Genomic DNA, 26,408 nt, shown 5'->3' with positions numbered 1-26,408 from the left:
TTATCAATTTCAAATGTAACAGAGGGCTGTTAAGGTCAAGTCTGAAAAATGTTAACTGGATTTGGCAGTTAGTGTATCATTGTTGACTGGATGGGAACAATTTTAATGAAGTGGTCTTTAATAATTAACGCCTCCTTCTCTGACATAGTAACTCCTTTCTCTCCAGTTCCTTGGTACTTTGTACTTTCTTGAAATTATGAGTTTGTATGTATGTATTTTCCATGAGACCTTACAGGACATCAAGGACAAGGACTAACTCTTGTTTTGCTTTTGGTTTTTATTTTTATATTATCAGAGCCTGGCACTGTACCTGGCTTATTTATAGTAGGTACTTAAAAATGAAGAGTCAAGGCCGAGCGTGGTGGCTCATGCCTGTAATCTTAGCACAGGCTGAGGAGGCAGGAGGATTGCTTGAGCTCAAGAGTTCAAGGCCAGCCTGAGCAAGAGTGAGACACTGTCTCTACTAAAAATAGAAAAGTTAGCTGGGTAGGTGTCCTGGCATGGCATGTGCCTGTAGTCCCAGCTACTCGGGAGGCTGAGGTAGGAGGATCCCTTGAGCCCAGGAGTTTGAGGTTGCAGTAAGCTATGATGATGCCACTGCACTCTACCCAGGGCAACAGAGTGAGACTCTATATCTCAAAAAAAAAAAAAAAAAAGCAAAGAATTAAGCCTTATTATAAATTTTACTCTATAGGAAAAGGTGTTTTGAGGTATATATCTAGTTATTTTTCTAACTGATGAAATATGTATTTAGCCAAGGCGCTCGCGCACGCGCGCTCGCTCTCTCTCTCTTTTTAAGTTGCTAAATGCTAACCCTGTGGCCAGTGAGATTTAATACCTCACTTCCCCTCCGGATAGTTTCTACCTTCTTGAATTTCTAGTCCAGATTCTGAGTGAAATTTTGTTACTCTGGCTTGAGAGACTGAACCTCTTATCTTGGAAACTAAACATCTTAATTTGCATCTGATCCTCATCCTACATAATGTAAAGAGCCTAGCTATAGTGTGAAAGGTTAGATTCACTTTTCTTTACTTTTTACTTGTTCTGGATCTAGTTTGAGATAAATATCTAAGAATTGGGAAGCCAGAGCTCATTGGGATCTGTGGAATTTGCATAATCGAATTTAGTAATTCTAAGTTCTTTGGGAATTAGCTGTGCAGAATGTTTTTCTTTTTTTTTAAAAACCTGGCACTGATTTTTTTAAAAGCTTTCTAATGCTACTAAGATTTTATTTTTTCATTTTAATGATTCACATTGGAACAAATGCGTATCCCCCACACCATTCACTGTCAAGGTAATAATTTATGCTTTTCTGGGCAGAGTACTTATTTTCTGAGGAAGGAGTTATTTTTAGTATTTGTAGAAGAGTTCTCAAGGGAAACGTGAGCCTAGGATTGATCGCAAATCTCCTCTTCTCCTTGGTTACCTAGGACTGCTCACCAATTTGACTGGTGTTTTTCTCTGAAACCGTTTAGGTAGCTAGTGGTAATAATGCTGGCTTTCCCCTTCTAACTAAAACCATGAAGCTTGTAACGTTTCTTTTCCTCACATCACTATACAGGGGGAAATTAACTTAGAAACAACAAAAGGGATTTTCTTTATTTTGGTGGAATATCAAATTTCCAAAGCTGTCATTGGAATTACCACTATTTAAGGACATTTGAGATTGAACAGTATGTGATTCTGTAGGCTCTGCCAATCCTTATTTGGTATGAGGCAAAGTATAAATAAATTTACGTTTTTCAGTAAGACATTTACAGTTACTTTGGCCATGATTTAATAAGGAGAGAGAGAAAGCAAAATATACTTGGAAAAACATTTTTTTGTGTGAGCAGGTAGTTTATTCTAATGGGAACTGTGATAATATTTATAGATGGCCTTATCTTTCGTATTCATTTTGGTGTTATTCTTGAAATTATTCTTTATAACTTAATTCTGATTTGCTATATAATAACCCTTTAGGGACTGGGAAATTGGGATTCAGCATCTCTTTAATCTTTTTCCACGCACAGTAGCCCCATCACCTTTATTATTCCCATAGAGGAACTATTGTCTTTGTATGTCTCCTTACTGGACTCCTCATTTCTTTCTAAAGTATAAAACCTATATCTGATCATCCTAGTTTTACCAAGCTCTTGACTGCTTCAGAATGTAGGGCAGTGTTTTTAGCTCAATGGAGATGTTATGGACCCCTTTAAGACTCACGAAAAACCATGGATCTTCTAAAAAAAAAAGTATATTATATACAGAATTTTGTTTACAGTTTTAGGGGGTTCATGAGTCTCTTTCTCATTACCACTCCAAGAAGTCCTGATGGAGGTAGGATAAGAAAGCATCTGAGCATTTTTATCTACTGTGTTAACTCCATCACAGTGTTTCATTAAAAAGACTTCAGTGCTACTTTGCATGTAATAGTGTAATAATAGAGTTAAATAGCTGAAACCCTTGTAACACTTGAGAACATGGACCGTCTAAAACTGTTAAGGCACAAATAGCCAGTAATCAAAAGGTATAAACAAGTTTATCAGCTATGTAAGTAAGTGTGGTTTTTTAATATTCTAGAGTTATTTTTAGCATTTCTTTAGAGTCGTATGTTGTAAAGAAAATGGGTAGGAAAGAAGTCTCATCTTCAAAATGGTTTAAGAGAGAAACTTTGCAAATATATAAAACTAACTTTTACTTTTATTCTAAAATGAGGGAATTGAGATATTTAGAGGTTGGTTTTATGTTTAGGTTTCAAACCTAAAGGAGAATAAAGGCTGAATTACCAATTTGTAGGCTGGGATATTCCCTGTAGGTGGCAAGAGCCAGCATATACTGTAAGAAACTGGTGTTGTACTGTATCGGTGAAGGAGACATATAACCTGTATGCAGCCTTTCTGTTTTCTGTAGCATGCATTACCACCAATATGCAAGCTTGTCTGATGACTTTTGTAGTCTTATCTCTATCAGTATTTTGAGAACCAACCTACCAGTGGCCCCAAATGATCGGAACTCCAGAAACTTGAGCTGTAGTCTTCTCATCACTGAAACTATTTTTTTTTTGTTTTGTTTCCAGATTCTCGTTTATTTAAAAAAGAAAAAAAAAGAAGAGGTGGAGAAAGTAGAAAAGGAAATCTCTGAAAGATTCCTTTTGTTGGAGGGTGATAGTTTCTTTCAGTGGCATATTTAGACACTGTAAAAAAAAAAAAAAAAAAAAGTCCTGCTCAGTGATTAATACTCTAGAAGAGTGCTGCCTAATAGCACTTTCTACAGTGATGGAAGTATTCCATATCTATGCTGTCCAAAAAAGTAACCACTAGCTAAATGTGTCTGTTTAGCATTTAGCAAGTGGCTGCTGCAACTGGGAAATTGAATCTTTACTGTATCTCTTTTTTAATTAATTTGAATTTAAATTCAAATAACAGGCCAGGCGTGGTGGCTCACGCCTGTAATCCTAGCATTCTGGGAGGCTGAGGTGGGAGGATCGCTTGAGGTGAGCAGTTCGAGACCAACCTGAGTAAAAGCGAGACCCCTGTCTCTACTAAAAATAGAAAAAATTAGCTGGGCATGATGGCATGAGCCTGAGTCCCAGCTACTCAGGAGGCTGAGGCAGGAGGATTGCTTGAGCCCAGGGGTTTCAGGTTGCTGTGAGCTGCGCTGACGCCGTGGAACTCTAGCCCAGGTGACAGAGCAAGACTCTGTCTCAAAAAAAAAAAAATTAAAAGTAAATAAATAAATAAATTCAAATAACATAGGTAGCTAGTGGTTACTGTTGGGGCTCGGAAAAACAATACCCCAAAATATGCCACTTTGGACTTCAAACCAAGAGCACCTAGGGAACAGCAAATGCAGGAAAAGGTTTTCTCTGAAGTTCTCTCATCTGCATAAGGAAAGTCTGAAACTATTCTTGATTGTGAGTCATCTCTGGTTATCGTTATATGTATCCTAAATACTAAGTATCTTCAGTATTTTGTTTGGCTTTCTTGTTGTTAAGAGACAAGGTCTCACTCTATCACCCAGGCTGGAGTACATTGGCATGATCATAGCTCACTGTCACCTCAAACTCCTGGGCTCAAGCAATCCTCCTCCCTCAGCCTCCCAAGTAGCTAAGACTACAGGCGTGTGCCACCATGCCCGGCTAATTTTTAATTTTTTTTTTTTTGTAGAGATGATGTCTCACTATATTGCCTAAACTGGTCTTGGACTCCTGGCCTCAAGTGATCCTCTCACCTTAGCCTCCCAAAGTGCTGGGATTACAGGCATAAGCCACCACGCCCAGCCTATATTCTGGTTATTACTCCCTTGTCAGATGGATAGTTTGCAAATATTTCCTCTCATTCTGTAGGTTGTGTCTTTGTTAATTGTTTCCTTTGCTGTGCAGAAGCTTTTTAGCTTGGTGTAATCCCATTTGGCTATTTTTGCTTTTGTTGCCTGTGCTGTGAGGTCTTACCCAAGAAGTCTTTACCCAGAGTAATGTCTTGCAGCATTTCCCCAGTGTTTTCATCTAATACTTTCATAGTGTCAGGTCTTGCATTTGTCTTTAATCCATTTGAATTGATTTTTGTATATGGTGAAAGATGGGAATCTAGTTTTATTCTTCTGCATGTGGAGATCTGGTTTTTCCAGCACCATTTATTTTATTTTTCATTTTTATTTTATTTTTTTGAGACAGAGTCTTGCTCTATTGCCTGGGCTAGTGCTGTGGCGTCAGCCTAGCTCACAGCAACCTCAAACTCCTGGGCTCAAGCAATCCTTCTGCCTCAGCCTCCCGAGTAGCTGGGACTACAGGCATGGGCCACCATGCCTGGCTAATTTTTTTTGTATATATATTTTTAGTTGTCCATATAATTTCTTTCTATTTTTAGTAGAGACAGGGTCTCGCTCTTGCTCAGGCTGGTCTCGAACTCCTGAGCTCAAACGATTCACCCACCTCGGCCTCCCAGAGTGCTAGGATTACAGGCGTGAGCCACCTCGCCCAGCCTGTTTATCCTTTATAACCTGATAAACAGTAGGTTTCATTCAGGGATCACCTCCTCTGTGAACCTTTTTCTAATTCTTCCTCCCCTCTTACTTCCCAGAATTGGCCACTTTCTCTTTTGTGCCACTGTATGTATTTTTTCACTGCATTGTATTGCGGTATTTATTGACAGTGTGTATCTCACTGTACTTTAGACTATAAACTTACTGAGGATATGGCCTATATGTCACTAATTTCTAGAATTTCTAATGCCTGACACATAAAAGGCACTCAGAAATTGTCTTACAAATAAATAAGCGAATGAACAGTATATCAAATAATATTATAAACCATTTAAGGCAGGGATTAAAAACTCAAATGCTTTCAGGGTCCAGGTATAAATGAGTTAAGCAGACCTGGTAAGGACTGTGGTAACTGAGAACACATGCCTTTTCTAAAAGGAGCAGCTGCTACTCAGCACCAACCCACTGGTACCTTGTGAAAATGCTGACCCTGTGTTGCCACATCTTTTAATTTTCTAAGAGAAGCCAGAATTTAGGTTTTTATGTGAAATCTTCTAACTGTTAAATGTTGTCAACTAATTAAGTTTTTTTTAAAGCATTTTATTAAGATACACAGAAAAGTGTATGTATTATGGGTGTATAGCTCAATCCATTTTTACAAACTGAACTAATTTTTTGTGTGGGCCAAACAAAAGTGGATTGACTGGTAAGCCACCAGTTTGCAACTTGTAACTAATGCCATGTGGGGAACTCTATGGTTAAGATCACCTTATAGGTAAAAGTGTCTTATAGAGACACATCAGCCAAATGCAATGTGTGGACCGTGTTTGGGTTATGATTCAAAGAAATCAAATGTAAAAGAACATTTATGAAATAATTTGGGAAATTTGAATCTTGACTGGCTATTTGATAATATTAAATAATTATTGTTAACTATTTTAGATATGGTACGGTTGGTTTGTCTTTTTAATAGACTTTATTTTTTAAATAGACTTTTTTAGTTTTTAGAACAGTTTTAGATTCATGGCAAAATTGAGCAGAAGTTACAGAGTTCCATATACTCCCTGCCCCTACATACATACAGCCTCCCCAACTATCAATATCCTTCATCAGAGTGGTGTATTAGTTGTGTCAATCAATGAACCTACATTGACACATCATTATCACCCAGAGTCCATAGTTTACATAGGGGCTCACACTTGGTGTTGTACATTCTATAGGTTCTGACAAATGTGTAATGACACGTATCTACTGCCATTATAGTATCATATATAATTATTTTCTAAAAGCATCCATAGCGATATGTACTAAACAATGTATGGATGAAATGATACTAGAATTTGCTTCAAAATAATTTGGGAGAGGTCTAAAAAGTTGAAATATAAATGAAAAAAGATTGGCCATATGTTTTTTGTTTTTTTTTTTTGAGACAGAGTCTCGCTGTGTTGCCCGGGCTAAAGTGAGTGCCGTGGCATCAGCCTAGCTCACAGCAACCTCAAACTCCTGGGCTTCAGCGATCCTCCTGCCTCAGCCTCCCCGGTAGCTGGGACTACAGGCATGCGCCACCATGCCTGGCTAATTTTTTCTATATATATTTTTTAGTTGACCAGATAATTTCTTTCTATTTTTAGTACAGACGGGGTCTCGCTCTTGCTCAGGCTGGTCTTGAACTCCTGACCTCGAGCAATCCACCCGCCTCGGCCTCCCAGAGTGCTAGGATTACAGGTGTGAGCCACCGCGCCCAGCCTGGCCATATGTTGATAATCTTTGAAGCTGGCTAATGAGTACATGGGAGTTCATTATATTAATCTATTTTTGTATATGTTTAAAATTTTTACCTCTAAAAGTGCAAGAGTCCAAGTTAAAGCTGAAGCATGCACTCTGGAAGTAAACCTGGTGAAAAGAAAGAAAAGTCTAAAGTAATTTAAACATTTTAAATTAGAATAAAGAAAAAACAAAGGTTAAAAAAGAGCTGAAGCATAATTTTTCTAGATCTAGGATAATGAGACACTGCTTGTGACAGAATGTACAATTCTGGAACTAAAGTCTGCAAAGATAATGACAGTTTCTTATTTCATTTATAGGGCCCGAGAGTCAGTATACTAAGACCGCTCAGGAGATTGTGAACGTCTGTTACCAGACATTGACTGAGGTAGGTGGTAAAGAGAAGATTTCCTTGTAATCTAGCTTTCTGAAATCCTTTTTTGAGTGAGGAGCCTTCCCTGACTATCCTGTTCTAAAATGTAACATCCCACCCCCTCCGCCCTCACTCTGCATCCCCTTTTTCCTTCTCTGTTTTATTTATTTTGATCATTATCTGTGTCTTACCACTAGAATATAAGCTCCATGAAGGCAGGGATATTTTTGTCTGTTGTTTTATTTACTTTTCTATCCCCAGTGCTTAAAATACATGTTGAATGAATTTATTAATTTTATTTCTCAGTATGATGAGCATTTGACTCAACTTGAGAAGGATATTTGTACTGCTAAAGAAGCAGCTTTGGAAGAAGCAGAATTAGAAAGCCTAGATCCAATGACCCCAGGGCCCTACACACCTCAGGTGAGTCTGAGGACTAGGAACTTCCTCTTACAGTTTTCTTTTTGGTTTGGGAAATTGGGAGCATGTTAACAGATGTATTTACTGAGATACCATTCTTCTCTGTCCTTCCTCTTCATATGCCTTTCGTGTGCTTTCTTGTCTTCTCAAAGGCTAAGGTGAGTGAGGGCCATGGGTCTCGGTGGCCTTTTTGAATCCAGAAGAGGCAGCTGTGGGATGAATGAGCGGGGTTGGGCATTAGTTGTTTAGGCAATATTTGTGAGTAGCAGATTCCTGACTACTGTAGCCAGAAGCATCCTCTCACAATCTCTGGAGTTCTCTTGACCGGGAATCTGGGGGCTCTAGGGCATCCCTGCAATGTAGACTTCTGTTATAGACATGGGCCACATTGTTCCACTCATTCCCTCAGAGGTATCTCAGTGTAGCTCAGATGTCACCCATTTTCCTGGATTGACTCCCTCTCCTAGTAAAGGAAGACAGGCAATATTTATAATATTCTTAAGTTTACATGTCAAAAGACAAGAGAGCAGGATGTATAAGAAATTTTTAGTCTTTCTGGTCGACTGAACCCTTGAATAAACTAAGAGTATAATTTCCCTATACTATACTCTTAAGAGGGTTGGCAAATTTGAAGAATAGAACTTAACAGACTATATAACTGGTGCTTGATGTCTGTATTGGAGGCATTATGGTAGAATGGAAAGTACGTTAGGTTTGACATAAAACAGGCCTGGGTTTGAGTCTTAGCTCTGATACTGTCTAGCTTTGTCATCTTGGAAAGTTAAGTTAACCTCTCAGTTTCCTTTGCTCTAAAATCTACTTTTCAAGATTGTTGTAAACATTAAATGAGTTAATTTGCCAGACGCATAGTAAATATTCAGTAAGTGCTTGTTTCTTTTTCTGTATGAAAGTTGTCTATAAAGTTCTGAAAAGCTCTTTCAGATTTAACCAAATATTTTAATGCAGAACTCTCCTATTTCCCACAGGAAATTTTTTTTTTCATTCTACCTAGGTTTCACTCTGAACTGATAATGCAACCTATGTGATCTCTGTTGGATTATTGCTGTCTCTGTATCTCGTTCATGCACTCGCCGTATCTATCTTTTACTCTCTCTTTCATCCCAAAACCTAGGTTACTGAGGGTCCAGGTATAAAGAACCCTCATACTTCTTCAAGGCCCAGAACAAGGAAAGGCTCTTGGAGTGTGTGGGCAGATTGGGTCAAGGGGGCTTGGGTGAGTGATGTTGCCCAGGAAGGCCCTATTTGCTAATAGGCCCACAGCTTCCACAAGGCATTTTCTGGTAAGTTAAAGCCTGGGTATTAGCCATCATTCCCCAGGAGAGTCTAGCTACTGAGTGGCACATGGTTTGCTCATTTCTAGGACAGCCTAATCCTAGTCCTTTGGTGAGTCAAAGCCTTGGACCCAAAAGTCGTCTTCCTTTCTTCCCTACTCCTCCCCTATTACCTCAAATGGCTGAGGAAAACCTGTCAACTGTTCTCCCTCTTGAGCAGTAGCTCTTGTTTGATGCAGTTAGAGGGTTTCCTATGAAGAGTAGGGTTAGATAGTACTGCTTCATTATTCCGGGTTACCCTTTCATCATTCCCTTTATTCACACATACACAGTTTAAGATAGTAAGCCCAACTCATTACCTCTTAACTTGAGGAAGATGCACATGAGTTACTGTCTTGACTCTTTATTACTATCAAACTCTAATGTGTTAGAGAGTGTTTGTAAAAGTTTAAACCTGCCCTAATACAATTCTGATTGTATAAAAGCATGACAGTAATCATACCTTACTTTTAGCTTTTAAATGGTAGTAGTCAATAATATATCTTCACCTAGCTTGCATTGCATCATCCATTCAGCTTAACACTTTTTCCCACACAGCCCTTTTTTCCACACTATGCTTTAGGATTTTACAGGGATTTCATCCCCTTATTTTCCCTTCTTCCATTCCACACTGGTTTATCTGCTCCGTAATGCTTTGAATTCTGTTTTGCCTCTATTTCTCCAAAACCCTCTTTTCAGGCAGTCTTCCTTGCTTGTGTGCTTTTCTTAAAAAAAAACAAAATGGGCCAGGCGCAGTGGCTCATGCCTGTAATCCTAGCACTTTGGGAGGCCAAGGCAGGAGGATTGATTGAGGCCAGGAGTTTGAGACCACCTGAGCAAAAGTAAGATTGAGTCTCTAGGCGGGCACGGTGGCTCACGCCTGTAATCCTAGCATTCTGGGAGGCCGAGGCAGGAGGATCGCTTGAACTCAAGAGTTTGAGACCAGCCTGACCAAGAGCAAGACCCCATCTCTACTAAAATAGAAAGAAATTATATGGACAACAAAAATATATATAGAAAAAATTAGCCGGGCATGGTGGCGCATGCCTGTAGTCCCAGCTACTCGGGAGGCTGAGGCAGAAGGTTTGCTTGAGCCCAGGAGTTTGAGGTTGCTGCAAGCTACGCTGATGCCATGGCACGTTAGCCTGGGCAACAAAGTGAGACTGTCTCAAAAAAAAAAAAAAAGATTGAGTCTCTACAAAAAAATAGAAGAAGTAGCCAGATGTGGTGGCACACGCCTATAGTCCCAGCTAATTGGGAGGCTGAGGCAAAGAGGATCCCTTCAGCCCAAGAGTTGGAGGTTACAGTGAGCTATGATGATGCCACTGCACTGTAGCGCAGGCAACAGAACAAGACCCTGTCTCCCCCCAAAAAAAACTGCTATAGTAAAAAATACAAAGTAACACATGTGCGGTTTTTGTTGATAAAAGTGACATTCATTGGGGAAAACTGGAAAATACAAACAAGAAATAAGTTACCTGTAATCATTCTACCACTCAGAAAGAACATCAACCATTGTGAATATTTTGATGTGTTTCTTTCATATTTGTGGTGTCTGTGTTTATGTTTGTAAACACACTTTTAAAATGAAATTGGTCAGTGTGGTTTTATGTCTTGTTCTTTTCACTTTATGTTGTATTGTGAGCATTTTATCTAGTCCATCCTACCCTCCTGACACTGAATAGCCTATTTGCTAAATCCCTCTTCTTTTAAGGGGAGAAAAGAGGGAAGGGATCTATAATTGGAGTACCAGGCATTGGGTAAGGAGCGCTTACACATATCTTTTTTTTTTTTTTTTTTTTTTTTTGAGACAGAGTATCACTCTGTTGCCCAGGCTAGCGTGCTGTGGTGTTGGCCTAGCTCACAGCAACCTCGAACTCCTGGGCTCAAGCAATCCTCCTGCCTCAGCCTCCCGAGTAGCTGGGACTACAGGCATGCGCCACCATGCCCGGTTAATTTTTTCTATATATTTTTAGTTGTCCAGTTAATTTCTTTCTATTTTTTTAATAGAGACAGAGTCTTGCTCTTGCTCAGGCTGGTCTCGAACTTCCTGAGCTCAAACAATCCACCCGCCTTGGCCTCCTAGACTGCTAGGATTATAGGCGTGAGCCACTGCGCCCGGCCTACACATATCTCTTAATTCTCAAAACAACCCTGTGAGGTAGACGTTATCATCCATGTATTATATAGTTGAGGAAACCAAGGCTTAGAGATGTTAAGTAATTTGTTAAAGTTACTCAGCTAGTAGGTGTTGAAGCCAGGACTCAAACCCAGGGCAGTTTACCCCAAAGCCTGTGGTTTTTCACCACACCATTTTGCTTCATAGCACCCTCTGACAAACTCATAAACTATGAAAGCATTCCATGCTCTTGTTGGAATTGAACTTTTTTTAATCCCATTTTCTCTTAAATGTCTCTAAATCAGACAATCAAAATAGCACTCATTGAAACCCTGGGCCTAAAACAGTAAGACAAGGCTTAGAAACAACTAGGTTGTTGACCAGAAAGGCTGTTAGAACATAAAATTTTTCCATGGCTTTGATGCATTTCTGCTTCAGGCTTCTGATGACATACATCAGGTGCTTATCTGCTTAGAATAGGCAACATTTGTAGGATTCCCCAAAACTTGCCATAAAGCTATGCCAAACTATGTTTTCTCTTTAACTGGATTGCTCTGCATGACCTTTTTCTGCAGTGAATGCTCTAAAGGGGAGTTATCTGTATTTCTTTTCCTTTTCTTAGATAGAAACTAAGTTTTATGTTTTGTGCCACAGCCTCCTGATTTGTATGATACCAACACATCTCTCAGTATATCTCGAGATGCCTCTGTATTTCAAGATGAGAGCAATATGTCTGTCCTGGATATTCCCACTGCCACTCCAGAAAAGCAAGTAACACAGGTAGGATGTGTTCATTTTTTCTCTTTGCGAGATTGATAGTATGCCTGGAGGTGGGGGTGGGGGAGTGGTAATGGTGATATGTGACATACATCAAGGATGACTGGGCCCCTTGTCCCTGGGAATGAAGGCTTAGAAATAATGATTTCAAAGTGGGATGGTGGCAGGTCACATGACTGGCATTGTCTTCTGTCTGTCCCTATGGGCAGAGTCAGGTACAGCAGAACTTCAGGGAAGGCACAAGTGTGGAAAGAGTATATGAGACATCAGAGTAACCTGACAGGTGACTAGAAAGGCTAACTGCATTCAGAGACAGTTCAAAATAATTGGCCTGCTAGTTTATTATATGTATGTTACAATCTAAATTAAAATTATTTATAAAATTAAATTTTAAAAATTGGCTTTTTCTAGAGGTATCAGAAGATATTCCTCGTCTGAAGCCAGAAATCCTGTAGCTATTCTCAGCCAGGGTTCCACTGGAAAGTGTAAAACCGAGGAGGGTTTTTCTATCCCAAAGAGTCCAACACAAGCTATAAGGAAAGCTTGAGTTAGAAAGGAAGAGTCTCCTTGATACAGTAAGAGTAGATTAAGGACCTTCCTGTTCTTTGGGTTTTTTACCCTGGCCATAATTTCCAAAGAATGGGGGGAAATGCACAGGCCTTGAGCTGTGTAAACAGCCCCCACTAGCAGTGGGGTTGGCTGGGACATCAGGGAGGAGCATCCATCCTGGGTGAGAGCCCTTGGTTAACTCCTCCTACAGGCACGTCCCTCAATGATGTGCTATTTGTGTTCCTTATTCAGATGCGCCAGGGCCGAGGTAGGCTGGGCGAGGAAGACTCTGATGTAGATATTGAAGGGTATGAGGAGGAGGAGGATGGGAAACCTAAGACTCCAGCCCCAGTGAGTATGCTTACAGAAAGCTTATGGTTACATTACACCCTTACATGATAGGAGCCCCAACAGTACAGGGCAGGCCAAATCCCAAGGTGATACCAGAGGGTCTCCATAGTGAGCCCCAATCTGACTTTAATTCTTGGAACCAGCTAAACAAGTCTATCCACCGAAATTACTTAACTTCTTATGAGGCAGCAAGGGAGGGGGGGTCCCTGGTGGTGGCTTCTGGTCTCTTACTTGGTCAATTGATGGGGCTTTGACCCCCAACTGGTCTCATTCAGGAAGGTGAAGATGGAGATGGTGATCTTGCAGATGAAGAGGAAGGAACTGTGCAACAGCCTCAAGCCAGTGTCCTATATGAGGATTTGCTTATGTCTGAAGGAGAAGATGATGAGGAAGATGCTGGGAGTGATGAAGAAGGAGATAATCCTTTCTCCGGTAAGTCTTGATCATTGCTTTTGTTCCTATATAGTTCACCATAGCACCCTCAAGACTGGGTAGGAAGCTGTTGTCCACATAAGTTTTTATCAGAAGCAGCCTCTTTTATTCAAGTTCCATTAACAGACCTGAGAGGACTAAGTACTCTCTCATAGGATGATCATATTCACTAGCTTTAGAGAAAGTAAAGAAACACAATGTAGTAGGAGATGCAAAAGACAGCAGTGGAAAAGGCAATGCCTAAGTAACAGTTTTGATTTGGATACTTCTTAAAGATGAGAACAAAGTGTTAGGTGTGGCAACAGGGAGGGAAAATTAAGAAAAAAGATCCTGTTTTGGGATGTTTTATGGATTAATGGCAATGGCAGAGGCAAAGTGTAGGAGGAAATGATAGGGAAAAAAAACAGGTTGGACTGAGATGGAGAAAAGAAATTGTAAAGGATTCAGTTTCTAAACTACAGATCTTGCCACTGTTGATCCTAGGCCTTTGAGGTGAGGAGTACAGGCAAGATGCGTGTGTAGATGTGTGAGAGTGACTAGTTTTAGAAGACCAAGCCAAAGATGTTAATACTATCAAGCTTCTCTTTTTTTTTTTTCTTTTGAGACAGAGTGTTGCTCTGTTTCCCAGGCTAGAGTCCCGTGGCATTAGTCTAGCTCACAGCAACCTCAAACACCTGGGCTCAAGCGATCCTCCTGCCTCAGTCTCCCGAGCCCCGCTAATTTTTTCTGTTTTTAGTGGAGGTGGGTCTGACTCTTGGTCAGGCTGGTCTCTAACTCCTCACCTCAAGCGATCCTCCCTCCCCGACCTCCCAGAGTGCTAGGATTATAGGTGTGAGCCACCTTGCCTGGCCAAGCTTATCTCTTGATAAACCAGGATCTGTCTCTCTTTACAGCTATCCAGCTGAGTGAAAGTGGAAGTGACTCTGATGTGGCATCTGGTGGGATAAGACCCAAACAGCCCCGCATGCTTCAGGAGAACACAAGGATGGGCATGGAAAATGAAGAAAGCATGATGTCCTATGAGGGAGACGGTGGGGAGGCTTCCCATGGTTTGGAGGATAGCAACATCAGGTAATCGGCAGCAACATGCTACAGGGCTGTGGCATCAGTGCCTAGCTGTGATGTCAGAGGGCCCAGCATCAGATTACTTTCATCCATCAAACATTTCCTGAGCACCTACTAGGGCCAGGTACTGTGCTAGGCCCTGGGGATATACAGAGGAGCAAGACATGTTCTGCCCCTTAGGAGCTCACAGTCTAGTGGAAAAGACTGACACAAATAAGTCATTACAAATATAACATGATAAGTGCTATAGCATAAGTAAGTACAAAGTGCCAAGGCACCACTGAGGAGGGAGTGCCTCATTCTGCTTAGAGTAATCAGGGAAAGTTTCAGAGACAAAATAAACATTTGAACCGGGCCTTAAAGGATGAATAGGAGTCTACTAAGTAGCTATTGTGACAGCAGGTAAGGAGATTCAAAGGCACAGAAATACAAAGCAAAGTACGTTGAGCAAAAGGAGGTTGTTAGGGAATTGAGGTGCCAGAAGTAGCAAAGGATTATATTGTGGAGGAACTTCAATGGCATGCTAAGACATTTGGATTTTATCTTGTAGGTAATAGGAATCATCAGTTTAAGGAAAAGGAAGTAACATTCAATTTGTATATGAAATAACTCTTGGGCAATATGCGACAAATGATGAGGATATCAACTGGGATCTGTCAGGAGCAAGGGGAAAATGAAGAGACATACTCAAGAGCTATTTAGAAGGTAGATCAATTAGATTTAGGAGGTAAAGAGGTCAGATAAATAATAAATGAGAATGTCACTGAGGTAGGAAAGAGTAGGTATTAAATAGGGTAGGAAAGGAGGGAAAATGGATTTGGCTTTTGGACATGTTGGACTTAATGTACATACGATACATCTAGTCAGCAGGCAGTTACAATTTATTTATTCATTCAGCAAATATCATAAGTACAAAAACTACTAATATGTGGTCCTTTCCTTCAGGGAGTTCAGTCTAGCAGGTAACCTAAAGCAGGTAAATAGGCAATCACAGTGTAACATGAAAAGTGTTATGACAGGCAACCACAGGGTTTTTCTGGAACTTGGGTAGAGGTGGGAGAGGGGAGCTGGTCAGAGAAGGAAACTGAGCCAAATATGAATAGGAATTAGCTAGATGAAGAAGAAAGCAAAGGGCATTCCGGACGCTGGGAACAGCATGTGTGAAAACACAGAGGCATGAAACACTTAGAGAACACAAGTAGATCAGTGTAACTGGAGCTTTTGATTGATCCACGTAAAATCTATGATCCATGTGATAGAAACAATTTAAAGAGGTAGGTAAGGACCAAATTTTGATGGGCCTGAAAGTTTTGAGCAGGCAGTGAATGAGAATAGTATGATCAGATTTACATTTTAGAAAGATTACTCTGTACCCCAAAAGAAAAATGGGCAAAAGGAGTGAACTGATAATTCACAAAATAAATGCAAACAGCCAATAAATATATAAAAAAGTAACTTCCCTAATAATCAAAGAAATGCAATAAGAAAAACAGTGAAGTACAATTTTTTTCCTATCAAATTGGTGAAGGTATGAATGAATGATAATGCCCAGTGTTGGAAAGGATATAAGGGGAGGGGGAAGACATTCTTAAACTACTGGTGGTGATGTAAATTGACAAAATGGGGTGGGTGGGAGAGAGGTATAGAAATTTATCATTATAAATAAAAAAAATTTAAATGTACATCCCCTTTGACCCAAAATTTCCACATTTAAGAAATTATGGGAATAATTAAACACCTTCATCAAGATATTTGTATAAGGATGTTTATCACAGCATTGTTTCTAATAGTGGACAAATTGGAGATAGCTTAAATGTCCTGGTGAGAGACTGTTAAATCATGTTATAGCCATACAGCAGAATATCATGCAGCTATTAAAATTATACTATGGACATGTTTATTGATGTGGAAAGATGTTTATTATAATCATTAGTGAAAAAAGCAGATTTCCTGGAGAGTATGTAGAGTATCCCAATTTTGTAAATTAAAAAAAAAATGTTTAAGCATCTAAAGTGCATAGAAAAAAATTTGGAAGGTCATATACCAAACGATTATCTCTGGGTGGTAGAGTTATTGCTGATTTTTTTCTTTTTTTTTTCTGGTGTATATTCTAATTTTTTTTTTTACCAGTGAACATGCATTACTTGTGTGATTTTTTTTTTAAGTAAAATTAAGAATAAACAAACAAACAAAAAATAAAGAGCACTCTGGCAGAAGTATGAAGAAGTAATTGGAGGGAGAGCAAGACTGGAGGGAGGCATGAAGACTTATTTCAGTAGTGCAGTCCAGAGCTAACAAAAGACTAAGCCAAGGCAAACAGAGTGGGGATGGAAAGGAGGGGGTAGAGACAAGATATATTGAAGAGAGAATCTTCAGGACTATTGACTAATTGGATACTGTAAGTGGTAGATGAAACCATTAGGCTGTCAGAGCATTTATGGTCATGTAAGCTGGCAGTGTGCGTTGTTCAGGTGTAGGGGAGTTTCATTCGGGTTCTTGTGTATATGGAGTTGGCAAGTTGATGTTCTTGAACAGGACCATTTTTCTCTCAGAGACATGTAGAACAGTCCAGAACCAGTCACTTTAGTGTCCAGGGGAGGTGAGATGGGCTGATGCCTTGGTGGCACTGAGAATGGGAATGGTCAGCTAGAGGACGGTGTCCGAGCTTGAGAGATGACATGTTTCTCTTCTCAGTTATGGGAGCTATGAGGAGCCTGATCCCAAGTCGAACACCCAAGACACAAGCTTCAGCAGCATCGGTGGGTATGAGGTATCAGAGGAGGAAGAAGATGAGGAGGAAGAGCAGCGCTCTGGGCCGAGCGTACTAAGCCAGGTCCACCTGTCAGAGGACGAGGAGGACAGTGAGGATTTCCACTCCATTGCTGGGGACAGTGACTTGGACTCTGATGAATGAGGCTTCCTTTGGGCCTCCTTGGTCAGCCTTCCCTGTTCTCCAGCCTAGGTGGTTTACCTTTCCCCAATTTATTTATATTTGTACAGTGTCTGATCATGAAATCACCAGATTAACTAACACCTTAGCCTTTAAAAAAATAGTAAATGATAATAAATCATGTCTCCTGATCTTCATAGGGTAATGTTACCCTTCCATTTAGCAACCCCCTTCCCTCTACCACTACCGAAAATAGAGAGCAAGCTCATTCTTCTCCTTTTTTCCTTTAACTCTATTTATTGCTCTTGGTATAATTTTTCCCTGGGGAAGGAGGAGAAATTATGAAAGGACTAATAACTTTATGTCCTCTTGATGTAGTAGAAATTTTCCAAGCTGGAATAGGTGAGAACCCCGCTGCTGGGACAGAGATGGGTTCTGGTGGACTCTGTGCCACACTAAAAAAACAAACCTGTTGGACAGACTGCCCATTATTTTATTATTTATTTGATTATACAATGCCTTGTTCCGAAATGGATTTGAGTTAAGTGACTATAAATCTTTGAAACAGCCTATATGTCAGAAATGATGTGTTGCCATGTAAATGTGTTCTCTCCCTCCCCCCCCCCAGGGGAAATGGTAGGAAAATGGTAAGTTTCTTAGGGCAAAGACTGTGTCTTTTGTTTCTTTTCATGCTTAGGATACGGTTCTATGCATAGTAGGTACTCAGTAAATGTTCCTAAAATCACAAAATCCTCAGTAGATGTTACTGAACATCTGCTTCATGATAAACAGTCTACCAGATCCTTGGGGTGCAAAGGTAAACAAGACACATCTCTTTTACCCAAAGAGCTTACCATGAAGTTGGGGAAGGGGGAGTAGAATTCAAAACATGTTAATAAATTATTGTAGAACTGTGAGATAAGTGCAATTAAGAAGATAGCTGTAAAGTTTAGGGGAAAATAGAGGAGTGATCATGTCTGGAAAAAAGTCAGGGAGGGAAGTCTTCCTAGAGATAATTTTTAAGCTGATTGTTGAAGAATTAGTAGGAGCTTGCCAGATGGAAAAGTCCAGGCAGAGTGTAACACAAAGTGAAAAGGCCAAAGTCTAGAAATGGCAGAGTGTGTTCCTAGTTTGTTTGTTTGTTTGTTTGTACCTGCCTTGTTCCAGAAAGGATTTAAGATGGTTTATGTTCTGGTCCTTTATTGCTGGAATGGCTAGAGATGAGACTAAAAGATAGGAAGCATATCATCAGGAGCTTTGCATTTGATACTAATGAGTGTGAATTTTATATTATGGGAAATAAGCTCTAGAAGAATGAAATAATCAGATTTGTGTTTTAGGAATTTTCTGTATGTTGAATGAATGAAGAAAGAAATTGAAGAATCAATCATGTGTAACAAGATGTGTGATTCCAATTTTATAAAAGACAAAACCATGTGTTTATTTATGTGTGTTTATATATACTTACACATGCGAAGGAAAAAGGTCTGAAAGGATATACACTAAACTGTTCACAATGAATGGGTTTCGAGGGAAGGGGGTTTATGTGCTTGTATGTATACCGGCTGGGGTATTGTGCTTTTATTTCTGTATTGTTTGAATTTTTTTACAAGTATGTATTATTTTTGTAATAAAAATTTTTTTTTTAATTCCAGCAATAGTGTGGAGAATGGTTTGGAGGGGAGCAGATCTAGTTCAAGTAAGGGGGAAAGGAACCCAAACTTGGGCTGTGGCATTGGGATGGAGAGAAGGGGGATGGGTTTAAGAGATCTTTAGGGAGTAGTATCAACAGGATTGGCATTTGGGGGTGGAGGAGGAAGAATGGAAAGTGGCTTCCAGAATTTTAGATTGGAAGATTGGGTGGGTACATGGTATTCATTCATTCATTTCAACAATTACCAAGCCACCTATTTTTTATCAAGCAGTCTACCAGATGCTGATAGAGAAGTAAAATATAATCTCTGATTACAAGGAACTTAAGGTCTAGAATGAGATATAGATATGTAAATAAATAAGTTTAATAAAAAGCAATCATTGCAATGAATAGTTGTTTACAAGATTCTGTGGTGAGAGAAGTTCTCAACTCTACTTAGAGAGAAAAGATAGAAATGCTTCACAGAGGAGACCCTTAAAAGATCATGAAGAGTAGGGAGGCATTTACCAGAGAGTCATAGGGGTAGAGGGTGGGAGCGCATTCTAAGCAGAGGGAACAGAATGCTGACAAGCATGAAATAACATGTTCATGGAACTATAAGTGGTTATGGATGGCTGGAAAATAAGGAACATATGTAGTATACTGATTACAAGCTCAAAATCAAATGCTCATTTTAGAACCATCACTCTGGCAGTAGTATGAAAATAGAGTAGGAGAGGGATGATGCCAAATGAGAGATGATAGAGATCTAAACTGTGACTGAGGCATTGACAGTAAGGATGGAATGAGAGATACATCTTGGTGACTGATTGGAAATGGGGGGAAAATAATAGAACCTAGTTTTATGATTTAGGTGACAGGGTAAATGAGTAAATGATACCATTCACTGAACAGGTTGAGGGTGGAAGGTAGGGGAAACAGCTAAGCTTGGTTTGGAGCATGTAAGCTTGAAGTACAATATATATAAAGCTTAGGATTTGAACAACCTTAGGAATAGGTTGAGATCACATAGGAAGCATGTGTAGAGTCAGAAGAGCATGGAGGATAGAATCCCAGTGAACACACCAATATTTAGGGGTAGTGAGAAATAGAAAAGCTAAAGAGCAGTATTTCTCAAACCAAGGAAGGAGTTTTAAAGGGGAGGGGGAAGACAACATATTTACCACAGAAAAGTAAAGTAAAATCAGGCCTGAGAGAAAACATTTGGATTTGGTCCAATTAGCAGGTCCCTGATGACCTGTGCTAGCAAAAACAGTTTTAGCAGAGTAGTGAGATTGGAATCCAGCCAGCAGGGTTGGGGGGTGAGAAACAAATGCGAGGTGAGGAAGTTAAAACAGAGATCAAGAGATCATGGACTACTCTTTCAAGAAGCTGGGCTGTGAAGAATAAAAGAGGGAGAGTCTGAGGATGGAAGGTTAATAAGTATGCTTACATAGGCTTAGGGGAAAGTAATAGAAGAGGGCTGGAAAAAGCAAGAGAGGATAATTGTTGGAAGGACCTATGAAGACAAAGAGGGGATGTTAGCTAACATAGAGAACTTTGCCTTATGAAGAGAGATCACTTTCCCTGAGATTGAGAAAAGAATGGATGCAGTTACAGATCAGTGTGTAGATAAGGGAGATAGGAAGTTTGAGGAGTTTACACTTCAAAGTTTCAGTTTCCTCTCTGAAATAGGAGGGATCATCCTTGTGACAAAAATGAAAATGAGAATGGGGCTTGAATAAGGTGTTAAACTACTGAGGGGGCAGATAATGAGAAACTGGAAACAAGCTAAATGCCCATTAGTAGCAGAGGGGTTGAATGACAGTATGTCCATTCAGTGAAAAATATGCAGCTGTTAATGAGAAAAATCTGTATGTGCTATTGTGGAAAGATATTCTTGAAAAATAAGTCAGGGTTAGATTTCACTTGTTTGGAAGACAAAGGGGATATAAATCCATGTTTGCATACTCACAGAAAAGATTGGGCAAGATGGACTTCAGACTGTTAGCATCTCTAGGAGTGAGGTGGAATTGGGAGGGGGGCTCATTGTTTTCACTTTAAACCTTTCTATTTACGCATTTTATTTTATTTATTTATTTTTAGTTTTTGAGACAGATTCTTGCTCTGTTGCCGGGGCTAGAGTGCCAAGCCATCAGCCTAGCTCACAGCAACCTCAAACTCCTGGGCTCAAGCGATCCTCCTGCCTCAGCCTCCCGAGTAGCTAGGACTCCAGGCGTGCACCACCACACCCGGCTAATTTTTCTATTTTAGTAGAGACAGGGTCTCACTCTTGTTCAGGCTGGTCTCAAACTCCTGAGCTCAAGCGATCCTCCCACATCAGCCTCCCAAAGTGCTAGGATTATAGGCGTGAGCCACCGTGCCTGGCCTGTTTTTTATTTTTTAATGATCACTGAGGAAATCGAAACTAGAGCTAACTAGGGATCCATAAAAGGATTACTGGATCTTTAATGCACAAGTGAGGTTAAAGACTATTAATTAAAATGGTAACAAAAAAATAAATAAAATGGTACCAATTTATTGTACGATTTTTCTCCAGAGGTACTTAGCAATACAGCTGTCAGAGTGTAGAAGCAGAAAAGGTAAAGCAATCTGGGACGAAGACCTGGTTATAAGAGATAGACCGGTGGGTTTCATTTCATTTCAATAACCCTTTTTTTCTTTTTTTTTCTTTGAGACAGGGTCTTGCTCTATCTCCTGGGCTAGAGTGCAGTGGCTTCATCATTGCTCATTACAACCTCAAACTCCTGGGCTCAAGCGATCTTCCTGCCTCAGCCTCCCAAGTAGCCTGGACTACAGATGCACACCACCATGCCGAGCTAATTTTTCTATTTTTTGTAGAGACGGGGTCAGGCTGATCTCAAACTCCTGAGCTCAAGTAATCCTCCCACCTCGGCCTCCCAGAGTGCTAGGCTTACAGCCATGAGCCACTGTGCCCCGTCAATAACCCTTTCTTTACAACTCTGTACCAAGCACTATACTGGGTGCTGTGAATACAACTTATAGTCTAGTGTTGGACAAGTCCATGCAAGAGTAAAATAAGTGAAATGATAAAATACAATGTACAGAAGACATTTAACCTCAACTCTGGAGCTAAGGGAGACCTTCCCAGAGCTCTCTATGCTTTGCTAAAAAATTTGGATTTTATCCTAAAAGCAATAGGGATCTATTGAAGGACTTGGATCACTTCAGCAGCAATTCAGAATGTGGATGGTAGAACAGGATTGAAAATGGCTATGGCACTCATTTAGGCAAGACAGTTGTAAGGCAAGAACAGTGGGCAGAGATTTGAGAGAAGTTAGGAGGTAGAATCTGTAAGACTTGGTGACTGGTTAGATGTCATGAATATTTTAATCAGGCAGTAAATATTCATTAAGTCTGTTGGGTACCAGGCATTATTCTAGATGCTCTGAATACAGCAATGAATAAAATAGTCCCTTCCCTCAAAGAGCCTAGAATTTAGTGGGGGAGATAGACAATAAACAAACAAAACTAAGAAGTGCTATGAAGAAAAAAATGATGTGAGAGGGTATGGCTTGAGAGTGCTAGTTTTTTTTTTATTTTTTAAGAGAGGGGTCTCACTCTGTTGCCCAGGCTGGAGTGTGGTGGTATGATCATAGTTGAATGCCTGAGCTCAAGTGATCCCCGTGCCCCAGCCTCCTCAGTACCTGGGACTACAGGCTTGTGCCACCATGCCCATCTAATTTTTAAAATATTTTTGTAGAGACAAGGTCTTACTGAGTTGCCCAGACTGGTCTCAAACTCCTGGCCTCAAGTGATTCTCCTGGCTCAGCCTCCCAAAGTGCTGGGATTGTAGGTGTGAGCCACCATACCTGGCCAAGGGTGCTAATTTAATGGTCAGGGAAGACCCTGCTGAGTAGCTATCATTGGCATATGAATATGCATGTATTACTTCAGTAAAGTGAAAACTTTCTTTAAATTTGAAAAGGTAAGGAATGAAAGAACCACAAAAGATACTTTAAAAGACTGTCCAGGCCAGGCACGGTGACTCATACCTGTAATCCTAGCACTTTGGCAGGCTGAGGCAGGAGGATAGTTTGAGGCCAGGAGTTCTGAGACCAGCCTGGGCAACGTAGCGACACCCATCTCTACAAAAAATTAGCTGGGCGTGGTGGTGCTCACTTATGTCCCCAGCTACTCAGGAGGCTGAAGCAGGAGGAGCTGCTGAGCCCAGGAGTTTGAGGTTGCAGTGAGCTATGATCACACCACTGCACTCTAGCCTCAGCAACAGAGTGAGACCCTGTCTCAAAAAAAAAAAAAAAAAAAACACAGGCTGGGCGTGGTGGCTCACGCCTATAATCCTAGTACTCTGGGAGGCTGAGGCGGGAGGATCCTTTGAGCTCAGGAGTTTGAGACCAGCCTGAGCAAGAGTGAGACCCCGTCTCTACTAAAAAATAGAAACTGGCTGGACAACTCAAAATATACAGAAAAACTTAGCCAGGCATGGTGCACATGCCTGTAGTCCCAGCCACTTGGGGGGCTGAGGCAAAAGGATCGCTTGGGCCCAGGAGTTTGAGGTTGCTGTGAGCTAGGCTGATGCCACGGCACTCTAGCCTGGGCAACAGAGCAAGACTCTGTCTCAAAAAAAAAAAAAAAAGAAAGAAAAGAAACAAAACAAAAAAAAAACCAAAAAAAGCAGAAACGAATGAAACCAGGGTACACTGTTTTGAGGGAAGCCAAAGAAGGAGAGTTTCAAAGGATGGAGTGGTCAGCAATGTTCAGTACTTGCAAAAAGGTCAATTAGATAAGGACAGAAATTTATTTGGATTTGGCAATTGGTGAACCTGGTAAAAGCAGTTTCTTTGGAATGGTGGGTGCTGAAATCAGATGGCAAGTGGGTTTAAGAATTGAATGTGATTTGATTAAATAATAGCTATCATTCATTGTGCCAGCCTCTGTGTAGAGAACTCTGACCTCATTTAATTCTGAACCATCTATGAAATAGGTATTATTATTCCCATTTTACAAATGAGGAAACTTGTTCAGTGTCATACAAGTAGAGGGATTAGCCTTGGACTGGAGAAGGAAGGACTACCTTTAAAGTAAGGCCAGAAAGATGCATGTATATGCAGTGGGAAGGCAGCAAAACCATGCCCTTGGACATTGTAGGCCCTATTAAGAAGTTTTGTCTTTATTCTAGAGTAGTGGGAAACTTTGCAATGACAAGGAGGTAAAGCCTAGGAAGGTGACTTCAGGTTTGTATTTCCAAATCAATATGAAAATAGCCAAGTTTTCTTTCTATTGGTAGTGAAGCTTCATTTGCAGTTCTAAGGTCATAGAAATTGCAGTACAATATTTGCTAAATATAATAATCTAACTTTTCCCCTGATCTCAACCTTAAAGATAAACAACTGATGTGCTTGTTAAAAAACACTGATTCTAGGCTCCACTTCAGCCCTTTTAAACCAGAATATCTAGGAGAGAAGAGATGGTAGTCTGTATATTTTATAGATGGCCCAAGTGATTCTTATTTGAGAAGTTTGGGAAACTGTGATCTACCAACATTCTCAAATTAATGTCCACTGTATCAGCTGTTCTTAAACTAGTGTGCATCAAAATGGGATTGCTTATTGTAAATTTCAATTCCTGGGCTTGGAATGAGCATTTATAATATGTATACCTATCATTCTGATACAGATAGTCCCTAAAATAGTAATAATAGTAACAATAATAATAATCCTTTGGTAAACATAAATACTTTAGAAGTAATATAGTCATAATTTTTTTAACTATCGGGTATATCATATTGCATATTTATCCTTTGCTTTTTGGTTCATAACTTAATAGTGAAAGTTTTTAAAATAATAAATTGCTCTTAATATTTTATATTTCATTTATTTATGTCATACATAAACTGGTGATTATAATTACATATAAATTATAAATATAAATTATAAATTCTGCAGGTTGGTTTAAATGAATATAAGATTTTGAAAATCGTTTCTTTTAAATTTTGCCTACATAGGTTTGGATTTTCCACATTTTGGGAACTCGGAATCCATTGTTTTCAGTCAACTCCATATTACAGCTTTTCAACTTTAAATATCCATTTCTCCTGATTTACAATAAAATAAAAATGTGCACTTATATCCTGTGTTTGTGACTCTATCACTTATGTAATACAAATAAGACCTTTCACTAGCCAAAATTTTGACTCAGTTATCCTATAATATATGTAAGAAATGGTCAACTAGAGTAAGCAGAATTAAATTACATTTTAATAGTTGGAGGGCATGACATATCTTTTTTTTTTCCAGAATATTACAGGGGTACAAACGTTTTGATTACATACTTTGCTTTTGTGCAGTTTGAGTCAAAGTTATACGTGTGCCCATCACCAAGGTAGCATGCATTGTCCCCTCCTCCCCACTCCCACCTACTTGGTTTCCCTCGAGGCATTTCATATCAATGATCACAAAATTACTCTCTCTTCCTGTGTTTCCTTCTTCCTATAAAATCACGAATACTTTAAATGAAGGAAAGGGCTATATTGGAAAATTGGAAGCAAATAAATGTTCAAAACTAGAGAAGTAATTAAATGCTTAGGAAGGAAAAAGAATTTATCAATGAAAAATGAAGATTGCTAGAGTGCCTGAGATACTTTGCTTCAATTCCCCAACTGTAAAGTATATTTAGAAGAAAGTGTATCAGTAAGTGTATCAGAAGCTGTTTATCTTAGACAACTCACTTCCTAAGTTTCTGTATCCCAATTTTTTGCATTCTGCCTATCTTAAAATATTAGCATAGTGCTAGGCACATATTACGACCATGTGAGCAAGAGTTTAAACCAAACTTTTTGTTTCTTTGTTTCTTCCCTCAACACACACAGGGGTTTAAGGTAAGCTTGTTCACAGTAAACAAATTTCTAGATTCTCAAGGTGTGGGGTAAGGGTACCTCTCTTAAATATGTGCAAGTAGGGGGCAGAGCTCATCAGAATGTGGAAGATTTTTTTTTAAGTCTCCAATTGATAGGGAGGCCTCCCCCCATCCCTGATTTGTACATTTTGATGAAGTTTCTCCTATATTGCAAAATTTCTAAGATCTCAACATTTAAATTCAAAACCACCTGATTGCTTATCAATGAAGAATTCTCAGCCTTTTACCTTTGCACTGCTCTGCCAATCAATGGTTAAAATAATGGCTCTTAACCTGTTTGGCGGGGTGGGGATATGGACAATTTTGAAACTATTATAAAATATGATAAAAGTTATGGACCCTCCCTCTAGGAAAAATGCATATACACATAAGGTTTTGTATTTAATATCAGGCTTCTCTTGGGCTCCTGGTTAAGAAACTAATTTAAAAAGAGGTATAGGCCAGGCACGGTGGCTCATGCCTATAATCCTAGCACTCTAGGAGGCTGAGGCGGGGAGGATTGCTTGAGGTCAGGAGTTGGAGACCAGCCTGAGCAAGAGCGAGATCGCCCTCTCTACTAAAAATAGAAAGAAATTATCTGGACAACTAAAAATACGTAGAAAAAATTAGCCGGGCATGGTGGCACACGCCTGTAGTCCCAGCTACTCGGGAGGCTGAGGCAGGAGGATGGCTTGAGCCCAGGAGTTTGAGGTTGCTGTGAGCTACGCTGATGCCACAGCACTCTAGCCCGGGGAACAGAGTGAGACTCTGTCTCAAAATAAATAGATAGATAGATAGAGGTATAGTCTGAGTTTAAAGTGATTTTCTTTCCAAAGATGTCTTAA

The 26,408-nt window shown here is 39.9% G+C and overlaps 1 protein-coding gene across 6 annotated transcripts in view; it reads left to right on the top strand.

Annotated features, from left to right (window-relative positions):
* TAF1 (TATA-box binding protein associated factor 1) overlaps positions 1 to 24,797 on the top strand; it is a 79,174-nt gene extending 54,377 nt beyond the window's left edge. For 3 of the 6 annotated variants that reach the window (XM_045538639.1, XM_045538638.1, XM_045538637.1), the window contains exons 33-39: positions 7,047 to 7,114; positions 7,406 to 7,522; positions 11,624 to 11,749; positions 12,548 to 12,646; positions 12,922 to 13,078; positions 13,972 to 14,149; positions 16,838 to 18,682. In XM_045538639.1, the coding sequence (XP_045394595.1) occupies positions 7,047 to 7,114; positions 7,406 to 7,522; positions 11,624 to 11,749; positions 12,548 to 12,646; positions 12,922 to 13,078; positions 13,972 to 14,149; positions 16,838 to 17,057 (965 nt within the window). In that variant the 3' untranslated portion in view covers positions 17,058 to 18,682. Of the gene's footprint in view, positions 1 to 7,046; positions 7,115 to 7,405; positions 7,523 to 11,623; positions 11,750 to 12,547; positions 12,647 to 12,921; positions 13,079 to 13,971; positions 14,150 to 16,837; positions 18,683 to 24,673 lie in introns of those variants that run through there. The other 3 variants (XM_045538642.1, XM_045538640.1, XM_045538641.1) reach the window with 2 other exon arrangements.
* Positions 24,798 to 26,408: the final 1,611 nt, after the last annotated feature.

This window comes from Lemur catta, chromosome X (assembly GCF_020740605.2).
Source record: "Lemur catta isolate mLemCat1 chromosome X, mLemCat1.pri, whole genome shotgun sequence".
NCBI classification, from domain to species: domain Eukaryota; kingdom Metazoa; phylum Chordata; class Mammalia; order Primates; family Lemuridae; genus Lemur; species Lemur catta.
This window is presented reverse-complemented; position numbering and strand designations above follow the sequence as displayed.